Source organism: Balaenoptera borealis (genome assembly GCF_965194805.1).
Source record: "Balaenoptera borealis genome assembly, chromosome: 1".
Taxonomy (NCBI): domain Eukaryota; kingdom Metazoa; phylum Chordata; class Mammalia; order Artiodactyla; family Balaenopteridae; genus Balaenoptera; species Balaenoptera borealis.
The window spans coordinates 52,180,453-52,195,207 of record NC_138860.1 but is presented as its reverse complement, the minus strand read 5'-3'; the positions used below and the strand labels follow the sequence as shown (position 1 = coordinate 52,195,207).

General features: G+C 37.3%; 1 protein-coding gene across 5 annotated transcripts in view; it reads left to right on the top strand.

Moving 5' to 3' along the window:
• Nucleotides 1-14,755, top strand: part of RASAL2 (RAS protein activator like 2) — a 389,073-nt gene that overhangs the window by 346,247 nt on the left and 28,071 nt on the right. For all 5 annotated transcript variants that reach the window (XM_082366722.1, XM_082366723.1, XM_082366726.1 and 2 more), the window contains 4 exons: nucleotides 6,360-6,513; nucleotides 8,444-8,542; nucleotides 9,407-9,961; nucleotides 12,453-12,597. In XM_082366722.1, coding sequence (XP_082222848.1) covers nucleotides 6,360-6,513; nucleotides 8,444-8,542; nucleotides 9,407-9,961; nucleotides 12,453-12,597 — 953 coding nt within the window. The remainder of the gene's footprint in view (nucleotides 1-6,359; nucleotides 6,514-8,443; nucleotides 8,543-9,406; nucleotides 9,962-12,452; nucleotides 12,598-14,755) is intronic.

The window sequence follows — 14,755 nt, the reverse complement described above, 5'->3', positions numbered from 1 at the left end:
TCTTAGTCTGTTGAGACTGCAGTAATAAAACATCATAGACTAGATAGCTTATAATCAACAGAAATTTATTTCTCACAGTTCTGGAGGCTAGGAAGTCCAAGATCAAGGTTCTGGCAGATTCAGTGTCTGGTAGGGACCTGCTTCCTGGTTCAAAAGACTTCCCTTTCTCTGTGTCCTCAGATGGGGGAATGGGTGATGGATCTCTTTGGGGTCCATTTTATAAAGGCACTAATCCCCTTCACGAGGGCTCCACCCCCCTGACCTGATCACCTCCCAAAGGTCACACTTCCTGATACAATCACATTGGAGGTTAGCATTTCAACATAAATTTTGGGGTGAGACATTCAGTCTGTGGCAAACATCTACTCCCATAGGAACCTCAAACTTGTACTAATCTTGATTTTATTTCCCCCCTTGCTTCAACCAACATTGCCTCTCACTTCCCATCTCTGTAAAGGACATTACCATCTTTCTACCCAGTGGCTCAACCTTGACTCTACCCTCTCCCTGATGCCTCCAGCATTGCAGTCATTAAGGCCTATTTACCACCTAATACCCCCAAATCCATCCACTTCTGTATTTCTGCTGCTCTAGTTTGTGATCTTTACTCAGGTTACTATCATAACCTATGAACCAGTCTCTAAGTCATTATTTCTCTCTCCTCTGTGTACCCCTCTCTTCCTCCACTTTTTAGCCAAAGTATACTCTTGCCAAGGCACACATCTGATCATGTCATTCACCTTCCACCACCCACAACCTTTCTATGTCCATCCACTGGCCTTGTGATCAAATTGGAACACCCACATTACTACGGGTCCCATCATGGTATCTCTCAAGCCTCATTATTCCCCATGCCTCTTCTCTCAGCCCCAACACACATCCACACTGCACCAGAGCCACACTGCTGAATTCTTTTCAGTTCCTCAAACACCCCAGATTTGTATGTTCTCACTACAGGCCTTCTCACATGCTGGCCATTCCCTCTAGAACGCTCAGTACCTCCACATAGAGCTAATTCCACTCCATCCTTAAGTTCACAACTTCACATTACTTTTACCTCCAAGAAACTTTCTTTGAATCCCCAGCTGAAGATCCAGGGCCCCTACTAAGTGCCCACAGAGCCACTATTGCATCCTTTTTCCTAGTTTAGGGATGATTAAGAAGTAAATGTCATTGAACTTCATCAGTGTCTAACTTTCTTTCTTTTTTTTTTTTTTTTTTTTTGGGCCTCGTGGCACAGCTTGTGGGATCTTAGTTCCCCGACCAGGAATTGAACCCATGCCCTTGGCAGTGAAAGCGCAGAGTCTTAACCACTGGACCTCCAGGGAATTCTCTAACTTTTTACCCTCTTTTCACCCATACTTAATTTTATGGTAACGATGAGGCTGAAAGCCTAAATTCAGAAAAAAAGAAAAAAAAAACTAATCTTTCCACTCACTCTTACACTAGTAAGTATGTTAATTGAGTGGTTTATGAGTGTGGTTTGGTTTAGTTTCATGGGTTTTTTTTTAATTCAGTATAGTTGTGTTTACATTGAATTTGTTTAATAGGCATTAGTAGATTTTATTCCATTTGCAATTTAAGAACAAAAAAAGGTGTATTACAATATGGTACAGTTTCTGTAAGGAGATTGTTCCCTAGTGTCTGTCATATTGGAAGCTGGTTGAGTTTTCTGCCCTTCAGAACATGTTTTAATATTTATAATCTTGTCTTCATTCTGTGCCTGTCTTCATTGTCTGTATACATGTATATGTACCAAAATAAGTTGAATGTCATTTTTGACCGTGATGATAAATTTCCTTACCATGAGTTTAAGTGAAAACTCAGACTGACAGACATCCTTCTTTACCATTAGCAGCTGGGCTCCTTAGACCATCCTGTCAGAGGCTGAGAGCAGAGAGAAGGAAGATCAGCGGTATATGTTACGTTTCCATAATAGCTTTTTGTGTGAGTGGTTGTATGATATTTTTTTAAGTAAACATAAAAACCAGTGAGTAGTATAAGCAGTAGGGACTGGCTTTAACTGCAGCTGGTAAATCAGTGCAGCTAGGGCTGTCAGGATCCTCGGGGGGACATTTTTTTAGCACACAAGCAGAACTCTGATGAATGAGCTCTTATTTCTTTCTTTCTTTTCTTTTTTTTTTTTTAAATCCAGGTAGGGAAAGGTTTATATTCAGTAGTATAGGAAAGGATCTGCTCTTTCAAACAGAAAACATCAGTTGGATAGTTTCACAGATACCAGGTTGAAAAACAGTAAAATCTGGGGAGCAAGTAAAGCTGCCTTTTTCCCAAAGTGAAAGCTCAGATGCAACTTTTAAAAAACTGATTAGACCCTTTGTAAGTTTATTGGTAGAGTATTAGGATACCAAATTTTATTAATTTCTACCTGGGAATTTTTCAAACCAGATAAAGTGCCTTAGGAACACATACTGGTGAATACAAACATATATTGCTGTACTCAGTTTATGGCTGAGCTGTCTTTCCAAGAACTCAGCAAAGCAGTCTAGAATCATAACTGCCATGCCAAGCAGAAATTCACCTGCACTGGAGTACAGGATTTTGTGTGGCAATAAGCATTTTTTTCAGTTATATTTTTAATTAAAAGTTTCCCACATTTGTAACTGAATCTGTAAAAATGTGCCAGATTGAGCTAGCACATCCAAGCACCACTGGTGCTTTGGGGGAAGTATGCTTTTTAAAAAATTGGATGGTTGAGCTGGGAAAAATCCAGCTGTTTTACTTAACATTGCTCTTACTCAGAGTTCTTTGACTCCCTTTTTTTCTTCAGTGAATCCAGTGGTGTGTGTGTTGGCTCCTCACCCCCAACCCCTTCACTTTTGTCTTTTAAGATTGATTTCAGATAGTGATGTGGGTTAAAGCAATATAATATTAATTCACTGTAGTGGGTAATAGAAAGCTATTCCTGCCTTGTAGTTTCTCTCTTAAATAGGTCAGAGCAGCAGGTAATCTTCATCAGCAAAGCAATTAGATTTTTAACCCTTACCTATCACATTGAGCCCTGAATTATTACATGGTGTTTGGGATGGTGGGGGTTGGGGAGTAGGGATGCAGGGATCGGGAAGAGAACCAGTAGTCAAGGGATTCACAACGTCCACTTTTGAGGTTAGGTTCCTTGATGGCCATTGTCAGATTGGACTGGGAAACATCGTTTTAAACTCCTATTTTTCTCTCTATAAATCCACCTTCTGCTTTCCATTAGAGAAGTAAACTGTAGTGCCATACAGAACTGCTAAAACTCTGATTAGTAGACCTAAGAAAAATCAACTCATAGGAAGGTACAGGAGGAGGTAAACATGATTAGAGAGGACTTGGGCTTACTAATGCTATTATATAGAAATATTTGCACAGATTATGCCTCCCCACCGCTGCCACTCCCAGGCTGCTTAATCTTCCTGTTTACTGTAATCCTGCTTCTCTGGGAATTACTTCTGTCTTCTCCAAGTCACTTTCTTCCCAATACAGGAAGGGCTTGCTTATTTGTTCATTAGCAATGTTGAACATATTAGCAACTTTGGTGTTCAGTTCATGGGCATCGGTGTGTACATACACACAAACACATAAATGCTGAACAACAGGAGACCCTGAACTATATATATTAACAGCTGAAATTTCCATAACCAGGAAGAATTTTGAATTCTAATTCCAGGTGGCTTGGTTATGATATCTGTTTATGGCTGTATTTGGAAGTTAAACCTGAGTATCAAAATGACATTTGTTCAGCACTGGAAATACAGTGAATAAGGAAAATTATCCAACTCTTTCTGAAAGAAAAAAAAATGTAACTCAGATAAGTTAATGAAAGTAATACCTAGAAACATTAAACTAGGGTAAGCACTGCAAAGGAAATAAAACGGATGTGAGAGAAAGATTGTACTTGCAAGGTGGGATGTGGCAAATACCTTTTAGTAGCGGGCTGGGGATCATCTAGCAAACATCTAAAGCTTCGCAGCTTCGTTCTCTAGCAGAGTTAAGAGATTCTCCTCCACCCCCAGAGTTGCCTCAGTTTTTTTCCCACAGCTTTTGACTCCGAAATTGTTCATGGAAGTGGGTGGGGCCTCGCCATTCCTTCCTTTCTGTCTTAAAATGGTCACATTTGCAGAGCATGCTCCTTGAGTCCTTCAAGCTGCAGCTTCTCCCAGCTGCCTTTGGCTCTAATTTCCTTATAGGTGTAGCACCATGGCAACAGGCCCAGCCTAGAGCCCAGGAACCTTGTTTGTGTTACCTGCGGGGCTGGATGCAGCCTGAGGAAGAGAAGAATATTACCTGTCCTGCAGCCTATTCGGAAGATGACTTCATGTTCTGTTATATGTGTTTCTGTTCTGCTTCTACTGAAGACTTGAAATTACACCTGGAAAACATTTATCCAGAGATGTTATCAGTAACCGAAGGCAGCAGGGGAAACCATCTTCTATTGGTTCTTGTCTCCTAAAGAGTTGTTTTCTGAGATGTAGTTCAGAAAGTGATTTGCTGTACCGTGACATGTGGCACCGCTATGATTTGGGGGTGCACTGCAAGATGGCTGTACAGTTGCTTCATGTAGGTAGACATTTATTTGGTTTGAGATAAAATTAATTTATGTTTTAGAATATTTTCCTAAAGAATTTAAAACATAAAAGTAAGCCTTATTTTGTACCTCCTATTTTAAATATGCCTTCATCTTCCCTGTTGAGAGGCTCACTCCCAGAGCAGGATAGCCTTTTCCCCTACAAGCAACTCCTCCTGGGAAAAACGGGCTGGAACTGTTGTTTCATATGTGTTTAGAAAAGATTACAGTATCCTGTTGCCTCAACCAGGCTTCCTATGAAGCATATTGGGAAAGGTTGTATGGTAATTACATTAAAATTTGTTTTTGCATTTAGTTATTTATAGTTGATATGCTCTGTTGACAGTATATAACATGTCATTGTCTTATCCAGTAGAACAAAAGGAAATAAATGTGGAGCCATTACATTGTTATATTTTTAGGTACAAAACATTAGGTGGCTTTTGTGCATCCTTTGTATTATCAATAGTAAATATAATTATTGACTTTTTGACCGTAAAAAGATTGCTGAACATTAGAACACACATTTTTGTGTGTGGAAAGAAGAATGGACTAAGGTCCTATTGCTTAAGATGTTTTTTACTGTACGGAGTTTGATTAAACAGTGTTAGAATGGGAACAGAAGGGTAAGAGCAGCCTTTCGTGCTAGTTTCCTATATCTCATTACTTTATAATTTAACTGAAAGCTACTCTGACGTTAAGTATTTTGGTTCCTTTTTAAGTTAACATGGTTATTTCAATGAAATTAATGAAGCTGCTTATTTAATGTGTTTTACAAAAACAAATGTCTTTCCACAAGGCATTTCTTTTTATCCCTATTACTAGGTACTTCTGCTTGAAATATATGTATTTAACTCCGGGTGTTTCAGTCAATAAATACTATAATTACTGAGTAAAACTGCATAGCTACCCAGTTCTGGATTCAAGAATATTGTGTTTTATATTGTTTGGCTTCATTGATTCTTCCAAGGGGAAGGCAGTGAAGTACTAGCTCCTGTAGTGACAAGAGTCATGCTTCCCCTCATTCCTTTTTAAACAACTAGGGGACAAAATCAACCAGAATGCCTGAACGGTGTTGACAAAGGTCTGTTCTTCTAGTTTGAACATTTCTTTTGAGGGTGCGAAGTTTCTTCAAGGCATTTTACTCTTTATTCATATTTGTACAGTAAAGCATAGATAGAACCAAGAGCTTGCCAGAAAAGAATTCCATATAGAGATGGAAATCAGACCTTTGGAAAAGCAGGATCTTGTGCTGAAAAGTTTGGCTTTGAATCTGGGTTTGTGTATGCGTGTTTATTCTGCCAAAGCAAAAGGAAACAGAATGAGGGTTCAGTCACTGCTATTTTGTCACTGATAGTAGAGGATAAAGCTATAGCATGGAAAAAAAAAAAAAAAGAAAAAGAAACGATATGTCTTTTGATAAAACCTTTGCATAAAAAAAAATGTGTAAGATAACCTTAGATGATATATATTTCTCCACCTCCAACACAGGAATGAGGATAAAAACAATGTCTGTGGCGGAGCTTCAAGCTCCCTTGAGACTAGTAAAATTATAGCACATTTTTGTGTTTTGTTGAAAAAAGAAAGTGTGTACACACAGACACAAATATGTATGTGGTTTATCTGTGCCACATGAATATGGTCCTATTATTATTGTTACAGATTAACTGTTAATTTGCTCATTTATTTTCCTCTTAGGCATTTATACATTTGGTTAAGCCTCCATTGCGTTTGACCTTTATTTTCTTGTTGGCCAAGTGGTTACACTACCATAAATATCTTTTTCTACTTTTAGGTCTCGTGGGCTGCCTAAACTAAAAGAGTCACGTTCCCATGAATCCCTGCTGAGCCCATGCAGTGCAGTGGAATGTCTGGATCTTGGTAGAGGGGAGCCCGTATCAGTGAAGCCACTTCATAGCAGCATCCTTGGACAAGACTTCTGCTTTGAGGTAGAAAAGTGTAGGAAAAAGGAAGAGTAGTTAGACAACAAAGAGATTTTCTATCCAGTATTCTTGTGATCGCATTACTGTAGTATTGATGATTTGATCATCTTAACTGGTTTTCAGTTGCTGAAAATTACCTACTTACAGGGGAAAAATTGGAAATCTGCTAATCTGATTCTGTTAGTGATTAAAGTTATTAATGATGGCTTCTCATTCCTTTTGGGCTTGTCTGCTTTCAAAAGAAATGAGTTCTTCCACTCAGTGCTCTGTGGTGACCTAAATGGGAAGGAAATCCAAAAAAGAGAGGATATATGTATAGATATAGCTGATTGACTTCGCTGTACAGCAGAAACTAACACAACATTGTAAAACAACTATACCCCAATTTTTAAAAAATAAATAAGTAAATGGGTTCTTAGTGCATTCTCAGCAGAGGTCACAAGATTAATAATAACTTATTGTTAGTATTTTAATTTTTTAGTATTGATAAAGATATCACACAATATGTTATTATTTTTCTCCTGAAAGCCAAACCCCCCAATTTTAATGATCCTTTTGAGGAAATTGACTAAAACCATAATTTTTCTAACTAAAACATGGACAGTTCAAGATCTGGGACCATGTCTTATTTATTTTTGTAATCCCCAGCACTTAGCCCAGTCCCTGGCACATTGCAAGTGCCTAACTTCTTCAGTGAACAAATTGCCCTACACCAGAAAATTTCATCATCACCTTTTATAAGGTAATTTCCCCCTCCCAAAGTAAATGTACACAATTGGCCATTTGCAAATTTAATTTCAAAACCATCCATATACTTGTTAGGGTTATGATTTAATTAATGAGCACAAACTTACAAAGTTATTAGTGATGAGTCCTATGTTAGATATTGTAGAAGTTGAAAGATGTTTTATACCTTTTCTTATGGACCTGCACTATCCAACAGAAATACAGTGCAAGCCACATGTGTAATTTTAAATTTTATTAAACCCAAATGTTACCACTTCTAACATGGAACTAAAAATTATCACTGAAACTTTCTACATTCTTTTTTTAAAAACTGAATCTTCAAAATCTGGTGTATATTGTACACTTACAGCACATCTCAGTTTGGACTAGTATTTCAGGTGCTCGCTAGCCACGTGTGGTTAATAGCTACCATATTAGACAGAATGTAACATCTGATCTGATTCACTAGGTTATAATCTGAGATTGAGTTAATATGTACCACTTTAGCAATTTGGACAGGTCATTTATTGGTGTTCTTTTGTATAAAAGTCACTTGAACTTTGCCATATTTGTAGAGCTCAGTTCAACGGATTGTATGCCCAGCCAGGTGTTAGGTTCTAGGCATAGAGACAACATGCTTCATTTTTAAAGGACATTGATAATAATCGTCAGGCTAACCTAATTAAATGATTGGCAATCAGACTGGTTGCCTAGTAGAAGAGAAATCGGTTCCAAAGTAATTCAATACTGGTAACTCTTTTCAGTTTCACGTAGTAGCCTTCTGTAACATTATAATGAAGGCAGTCCCAAGAAGTAAGTTGTTTTAGAGACCTTCTTCCCTTTTTAGTTATTTTTATTAACTCAGAATTGAGCATATTTATTTGCAGGTAATTTTTAAAGGTTTAAGTTTAATTAAAGGTTTTTAGTTTTGTTCTTTCTAAACTGTAGGCCAGTTTTAGGTTCCTGAGCTGAATTCTCAATGGCCTTTGTCTTCATACCTGCATTCTAGTAGATGCTAACTAGATAACAAAGCAAAAAGTGAATGTGAATGTACATATAGATATCATAAAACCAGCAAATATCATTTTGGTTACCATGTAGTATAATATGGGTTCATAGCATATCTCTAACTCTTAAATGATACAACTAGGAAGATAGAGACCCCAAGCCCTGTATTTCCTTTTCCTTATCTCTAATCTTTATGTTGAAGGTTACCTACTTAAGTGGAAGTAAATGCTTCAGCTGTAACTCCGCTTCAGAGAGGGATAAGTGGATGGAAAACCTTCGCAGGACAGTTCAACCAAATAAGGTAATAGTGGCTTTGAATGTCCAAAAAATGTATAACTCTATAAGCAGTAAGTTGATTGCAGGTAAATAGAGTAATAATACCTTAAATTTTATAGAACTTTTAAACACATATACGTTTTGTCCTTTTATGCTCAAAATAATCTTATTACAGATAGTATCATGATATTACCAGTGTGGATAAGAGCAGCAGTCCCCAACCTTTTTGGCACCAGGGACCAGTCCCATGGAAGACAATTTTTCCACGGACGGTGGGGGGCGGGGGGGTTTTGGGATGATTCAAGTGCATTACATTTATTGTGTACTGTATTTCTATTATTATTATATTGTAATATATAGTGAAATAATTATACAACTCACCATAATGCTGATAGGAGGCGGAGCTCAGGCTGTCGTGTGAGCGATGGGGAGCGGCTGTAAATACAGAGGAAGCTTCACTCGCTTGCCCGCTGGCTCACCTCCTGCTGTGCAGCCCAGTTCCTAACAGGCCACAGACCGGTACCAGTCCGTGGCCTGGGGGTTGGGGACCCGTAGATAAGAGGACTCAGAGAAGTTAAGTCACTTGACCAAGTGAGAAGCTAGTACAAGACAGAAATGGGACTAGAACACAAGTTTCTTAATTACTTATCTCTATTTTATTTGCAGAAAGCTAATTCAGTTGCCACAAGACTGGCTATATGAAAACTTACAGGATGATATTTTTTAACCCAAGTAAAATAGAATGTATGTGGCTCTCTGAGAGCTTGCAATCCCCTTCATTATTTTTTGACTGCCCTTAATGAAGTACATAGCATCACCTACTTTAAGAGGAAAATGTTGTCTTTCTGGGATTTCAACTCTCAAACACAACTTTGTTACTTCTTTATAGGACAATTGCAGACGAGCTGAAAACGTTCTCCGTTTATGGATTATTGAAGCCAAGGACCTTGCCCCTAAAAAGAAATATTTCTGTGAACTGTGCCTTGATGATACCCTCTTTGCTCGTACAACCAGCAAGACCAAAGCAGACAATATTTTCTGGGGTGAACATTTTGAGTTCTACAGCCTTCCACCTCTTCATAGCATCACAGTTCACATTTATAAAGATGTGGAAAAAAAGAAAAAAAAAGACAAGAATAATTATGTAGGGCTAGTCAATATCCCCACTGCCAGTGTGACTGGTCGCCAATTTGTAGAAAAGTGGTACCCAGTGAGTACACCTACACCCAACAAAGGAAAGACAGGAGGACCTTCTATTCGGATTAAATCACGTTTCCAAACTATCACCATTCTGCCTATGGAGCAATACAAAGAGTTTGCAGAATTTGTCACCAGCAACTACACCATGTTGTGTTCTGTTCTTGAACCAGTAATTAGTGTGAGAAATAAGGAAGAGTTGGCCTGTGCCTTAGTGCACATTCTTCAAAGTACTGGCAGAGCCAAGGTAAGTGGAAAAGGTGGGTTGCATTACCCAAAATCTCCTCCCTACCTTTTATGAAGAAACAAGCACATGTTTACTGTGGAGATTCAAATTAGAGAAATATGCTTTGCTAATGGTCAAAAAAAAAAAAAAAGAGAATTAGGAACGAAACCTATTAGTGGTTCTTAGATCCAGAAAAGATGGAGATTATAAAAGTGAAGCAGTAAAATGGAGACTAACAAGTATTTATTTAAAGTTTATTTGCATGAAATAGAGATACTGCAGCTAGCTCTTTATTGTCTGACAAAATAAATGGTAGGATTGGTGGATACTCTCTCAATATGTTCAGGATTATTTATCTTTAGTTCTGGAGTGTGTTGTATGATGGTTTTATTCCTCACTATATTTTAAATTAAGATTGACTCATGACTGTACCCCCCTAGTCACAGAATGAGGTATTCCAGAAGCATGCTGGTCATTACCAAGAGTCTTCATGAGATTAACATCTAAATTTGGAATTAAAATACCAAGGGATGTTATTTAATTGTTAGCTGTCTCATGATAACCTTATGTCAATTCATGCTGGATAGAAGTAAAAGTTCAGGAAGATAGAGAGAAATATACTAATTGTATAAAGAACACTAAACAAATGATAGGGTCTTTTTTTAAAAATTTTTATTGGAGTATAGTTGATTTACAATGTGTTAGTTTCAGATGTAACAATTGATAGAGTCTTTGATCAGCCTGAACTGTGGTAATTATCACCTCTGTGAGGCATATTCACTTAACTAGGCTAAGTCTCCATTATATTATATGCAAATTGGTCATGGTAAAATTGTATTTTAGATCTAGAGGAGTTCACAGCTAGAATAATTTATGTAGAACTGAACAATAAAATAAAGCGTTTTTAAAATTTCTTGATACAAATCAGAATATATCAAATATTCAATATTTAGTCCCTTATTTAACTGCCCTCCTACTGATTATCATTTTGGTGTTTGAATTTACTAATAATAATTTTGAGCTTTCTGGTGTTAAAAAAGGTGTCATTGAAATTTTGAGTCTCATCTTTGAAATTGTATGGATATATTCTTTCTGTTCTTCATTTGCTCAGGGTTCAAGGATATATGTAGGATTTTTAAACAGCTTTATTGAGGTACAATTTACATATCATAAACTATACCCATTTAAAGTGAAAAATTCAGTGAGTTTTGACAGATTATGCACCCATGGAAACCACAGCAATTAAGATACAGAATGTTACCATCAGCCCCAAGTTTCTTCCTGACCCTTAGCACAAGAGTTTTAGTAGTGACTCCTAAGTCTACAACTCTTTTACAGTGTTGATCTACCCTGGAATAAATCCCATTCATGTTTAAAATGCTTAATTTTAAAATAAAAGTAAATCAGCATATTCCCTCTGTTTTTGATTTTGGAGACTTTGAAATATCCAGTGAATATATAACTTTCAAAATACAGGATGTTATCACATTTCAAATTGAACAACAGTAAACAATGAACTTTAAATCAAGTTCCTTAAGACTGTTGAGAAATGAAGCAGTTATTTCTTAAGGGCTTTATTTCTCCTTATGCCTTCCTTTGCTATGGATGGATGGATGGATGGATGGATGGATGGATGGATGGATGGATGGGGATACATACATACATACAAATATAATCAGCCTAGAAAATGAATTCAGATGGTTAGTTCAAGAAATTTCATGTTGATACTATGGACCAGTTTGTAACCATTATATATTGAATGCCTAATATGTGTCAGAAGCTGTTAAATGCTGGAAATATAGAGGTGAATAAAAATAGACACTGTCTTTGGTCTCATGGGACTCACAGTCTTCTGGGGAAGACAGATGTTAATCAAATAATTACAGAAATGTGTGATTACTGTGAAAAGTGCAGATTTTTAAAAAGTTATATGGTGCTGTGAGAATGTGGATTAAGGGGTCCTGACTAATGGAGTTCAGGGGCAGTGTTGGTAAGATAAGGCTTCACTGAGGAAAGATGTGCAAACTAAAATCCAAAGGCTCTGAGGAATTAACTCCATAGCAGTGAGGGCAGAGCAAGGGTGGGAGTGAAGCAGAACTGAGAACAGCATTTGCAGAAAGCTCTGTGGTGAATAGACAACATTGTGTGTTAGAAAGGGCTTGATGTATTCAAGGACCTACAAAAAAAAAAGGCCCTTGAGACTAGAGCACAATACAGAGAGAATGGTATGAGATGAGGCTGGGAAGATAGAAACCAGAAAATATAGAGACTTGCAGGCCACATTCAGAATTACAGTCTATATCAAAAGTGTGATGAAAAACCTTTGAAGGAATTTTTAACTTAGGATTGGTGACACCTAAAATTTTATCCTGACTGACTTTTTTCTTTCAAATGAATCTGGTAGCTTTAGTTTTAAAGCAGCGTTCCCAGGATGTTTGATATTTCATCAGTCTCTCCTAATGTATGTTATTTATTCAGTTGCTTTCTGCCTGACTGAACATTATTCTACCAGGATTTTCTGACCGACTTGGTGATGTCTGAGGTGGATCGTTGTGGAGAGCATGATGTCTTGATCTTCAGAGAGAACACCATTGCCACCAAATCCATTGAGGAATACCTCAAGTTGGTGGGACAACAGTATCTTCATGATGCATTGGGTATGGAGAAGAAAAACATCTGTTTTCTTTTCTTTCCCTTTTGATTTTTAGACCCTCATGAAACAACCAAATAGAACTCAAATTCTGCATGTTATCTGGTTCTAGCTGATTAAAGTGTTAAAGTTGGAGTTTCAGCTGTAAGAAGTCTCTGCAGTACTCAGCAGGGGACAGCAGATTGATTTCTTACACTATGTACCGTAAGAGAAACCTCATCAGCATAGGCAGCTACCCCCATGCCCTCAAGTCCCTGAGATTCTGAGATACACAGTAATGTTAGTAATGAGATGTCATTTCTAGTTGACCTGTTTCCCCCAAAGTGTTGGGTATTTATATCATGATATAAATCCTAAGTCTTGAAAGTGTTAGCATTATGCATCTAAAATGGAGAAACTCCTGCCAATTCCCACAACTCCCAATTTCTGCCTTCCAGACCTACAGAATTTTTCACAACTAATTTTTGTCCAATCAGTAGTTCTTAATGACTAGACCACCCACTTGCAGCTCCATATTTGGTCGTGACATTCAGGTGTTAACCACTAGAGTAAGACACTGTGCTCGGCACTTTGATATACATTCTGATAAAGCAGACATGAGTTCCTTGAAGAAGAGTGTCATTTTTTTTATCCCCATATCCCCAGTACTTCACACAGAATGTAGAGCAGCACCATCCTAAAGAAACATAATGTGAGTCACATGTGAGTAATTTAAATTTTCTAGTAGTCACAGTATAAAAACGGTAAAGAGAAACAGGTAAATTTAATTTTGATAACATTTTATTTAACCCATTATATCCAAATATTATTTAATACGTTATCAATATAAGAATTATTAATGAAGTATTTTACTTTTTTCATTCTAACTCTTGAAATTGTGTGCATTTTATATTTATTACATGTTCAGTTTGCACTAGCCAAATTTCAAGTGCTCAGCAGTCACATGAGACTATCAAGAATAGAAAATAAGGTATGAATGAATGGATAAATGTTTGCCATTATGGAGCTTACAATATAAATAGATAAGAAAGATAAGGATATCCCTGTAACCAAAAAGAGAAAGAGAATCCTGTGCCTTTTCAAATAATTAAAGAAATTGATTATACCTGATGGAATTATAAAATTTCCCTTGTGACATTTATGATGTGTGTGTAGCTTGAAGTTTAGCAAGGTTTGTAAAAGCAGAGATTGGACAAGGGAAATGGCAGGGGTTAGCATAGGGGAAAGAACCTCATGAACAAAAAGGCATCGAGGTACCAGAGAACCAGGCATGTTTGGAATATAGCCAATTAGCTGGAAACTAAAGTGAAAAAGACAAGTCAACAACAACAAAAATGATTAGACAAATAATTAGAACCAATTAGTTGAGGGCCTTGACTGCCTGGCTGAGGAGTGTAGATTTTACAGTAATCGTTGGTGAATGACTGGAAGTTTTGAGCAGGGTGTTTTTAATAGAATCAGTTTAACAGAGTGATTTAAATGGGTTGGTGAAGAAAGCAACTGAATGCAGAGACCAGTTAAGAAGCCATTATAATAAGGAAGGCAAGAAATAACAAGACTCTGAATGAGGTAATCGCCAAGAGTAAGAGAAAAGTTGGATCTAAGAAATATTAAAGAAGTTGAGCTAATAGGACTTGGCAACTTTTCAGTTTGTGGGAATGGGGCACGGCTTGGTGGAGGAGGAGATCAAATATTACAGTTAATTTGGGGCCTTCGTGAGTGACAAGAAGGATGATGAGATTCTTAACAGAAAGAGAACATAAAAGTAGTAGGCTTGAAAGAATGAGAAATGATATTTTCACTTCACATGTATTCAACTTGAAGTTCAAGTAGGAAATCCCAGAGGTTCTAGGTAGGAAATCCCAAGACATCTGTCTAGCTGGCTGGTGAAAATTTAGGACTAAGTTACCCATGTGGAGGGAATCAATGAAACTACAAGATTACAGGAGCAGGAAGAGAATAAGGCCAAAGACAGATCTAACAATGCACCTGGTTTATGGTGTAGAAGGAAACAGAGGAATCAGAGAAGTGGTCAAAGAGAGAGGAAGCATGCATGCACACATGCAAAAAAAAGAAAGAAAATCAGGAAAATACTGTCTTAGACACCAAGAGGAAAAAAGTATCAATAGAGTCAGAGATTGGGGAAAGTAAAGATTAAAAAGAAA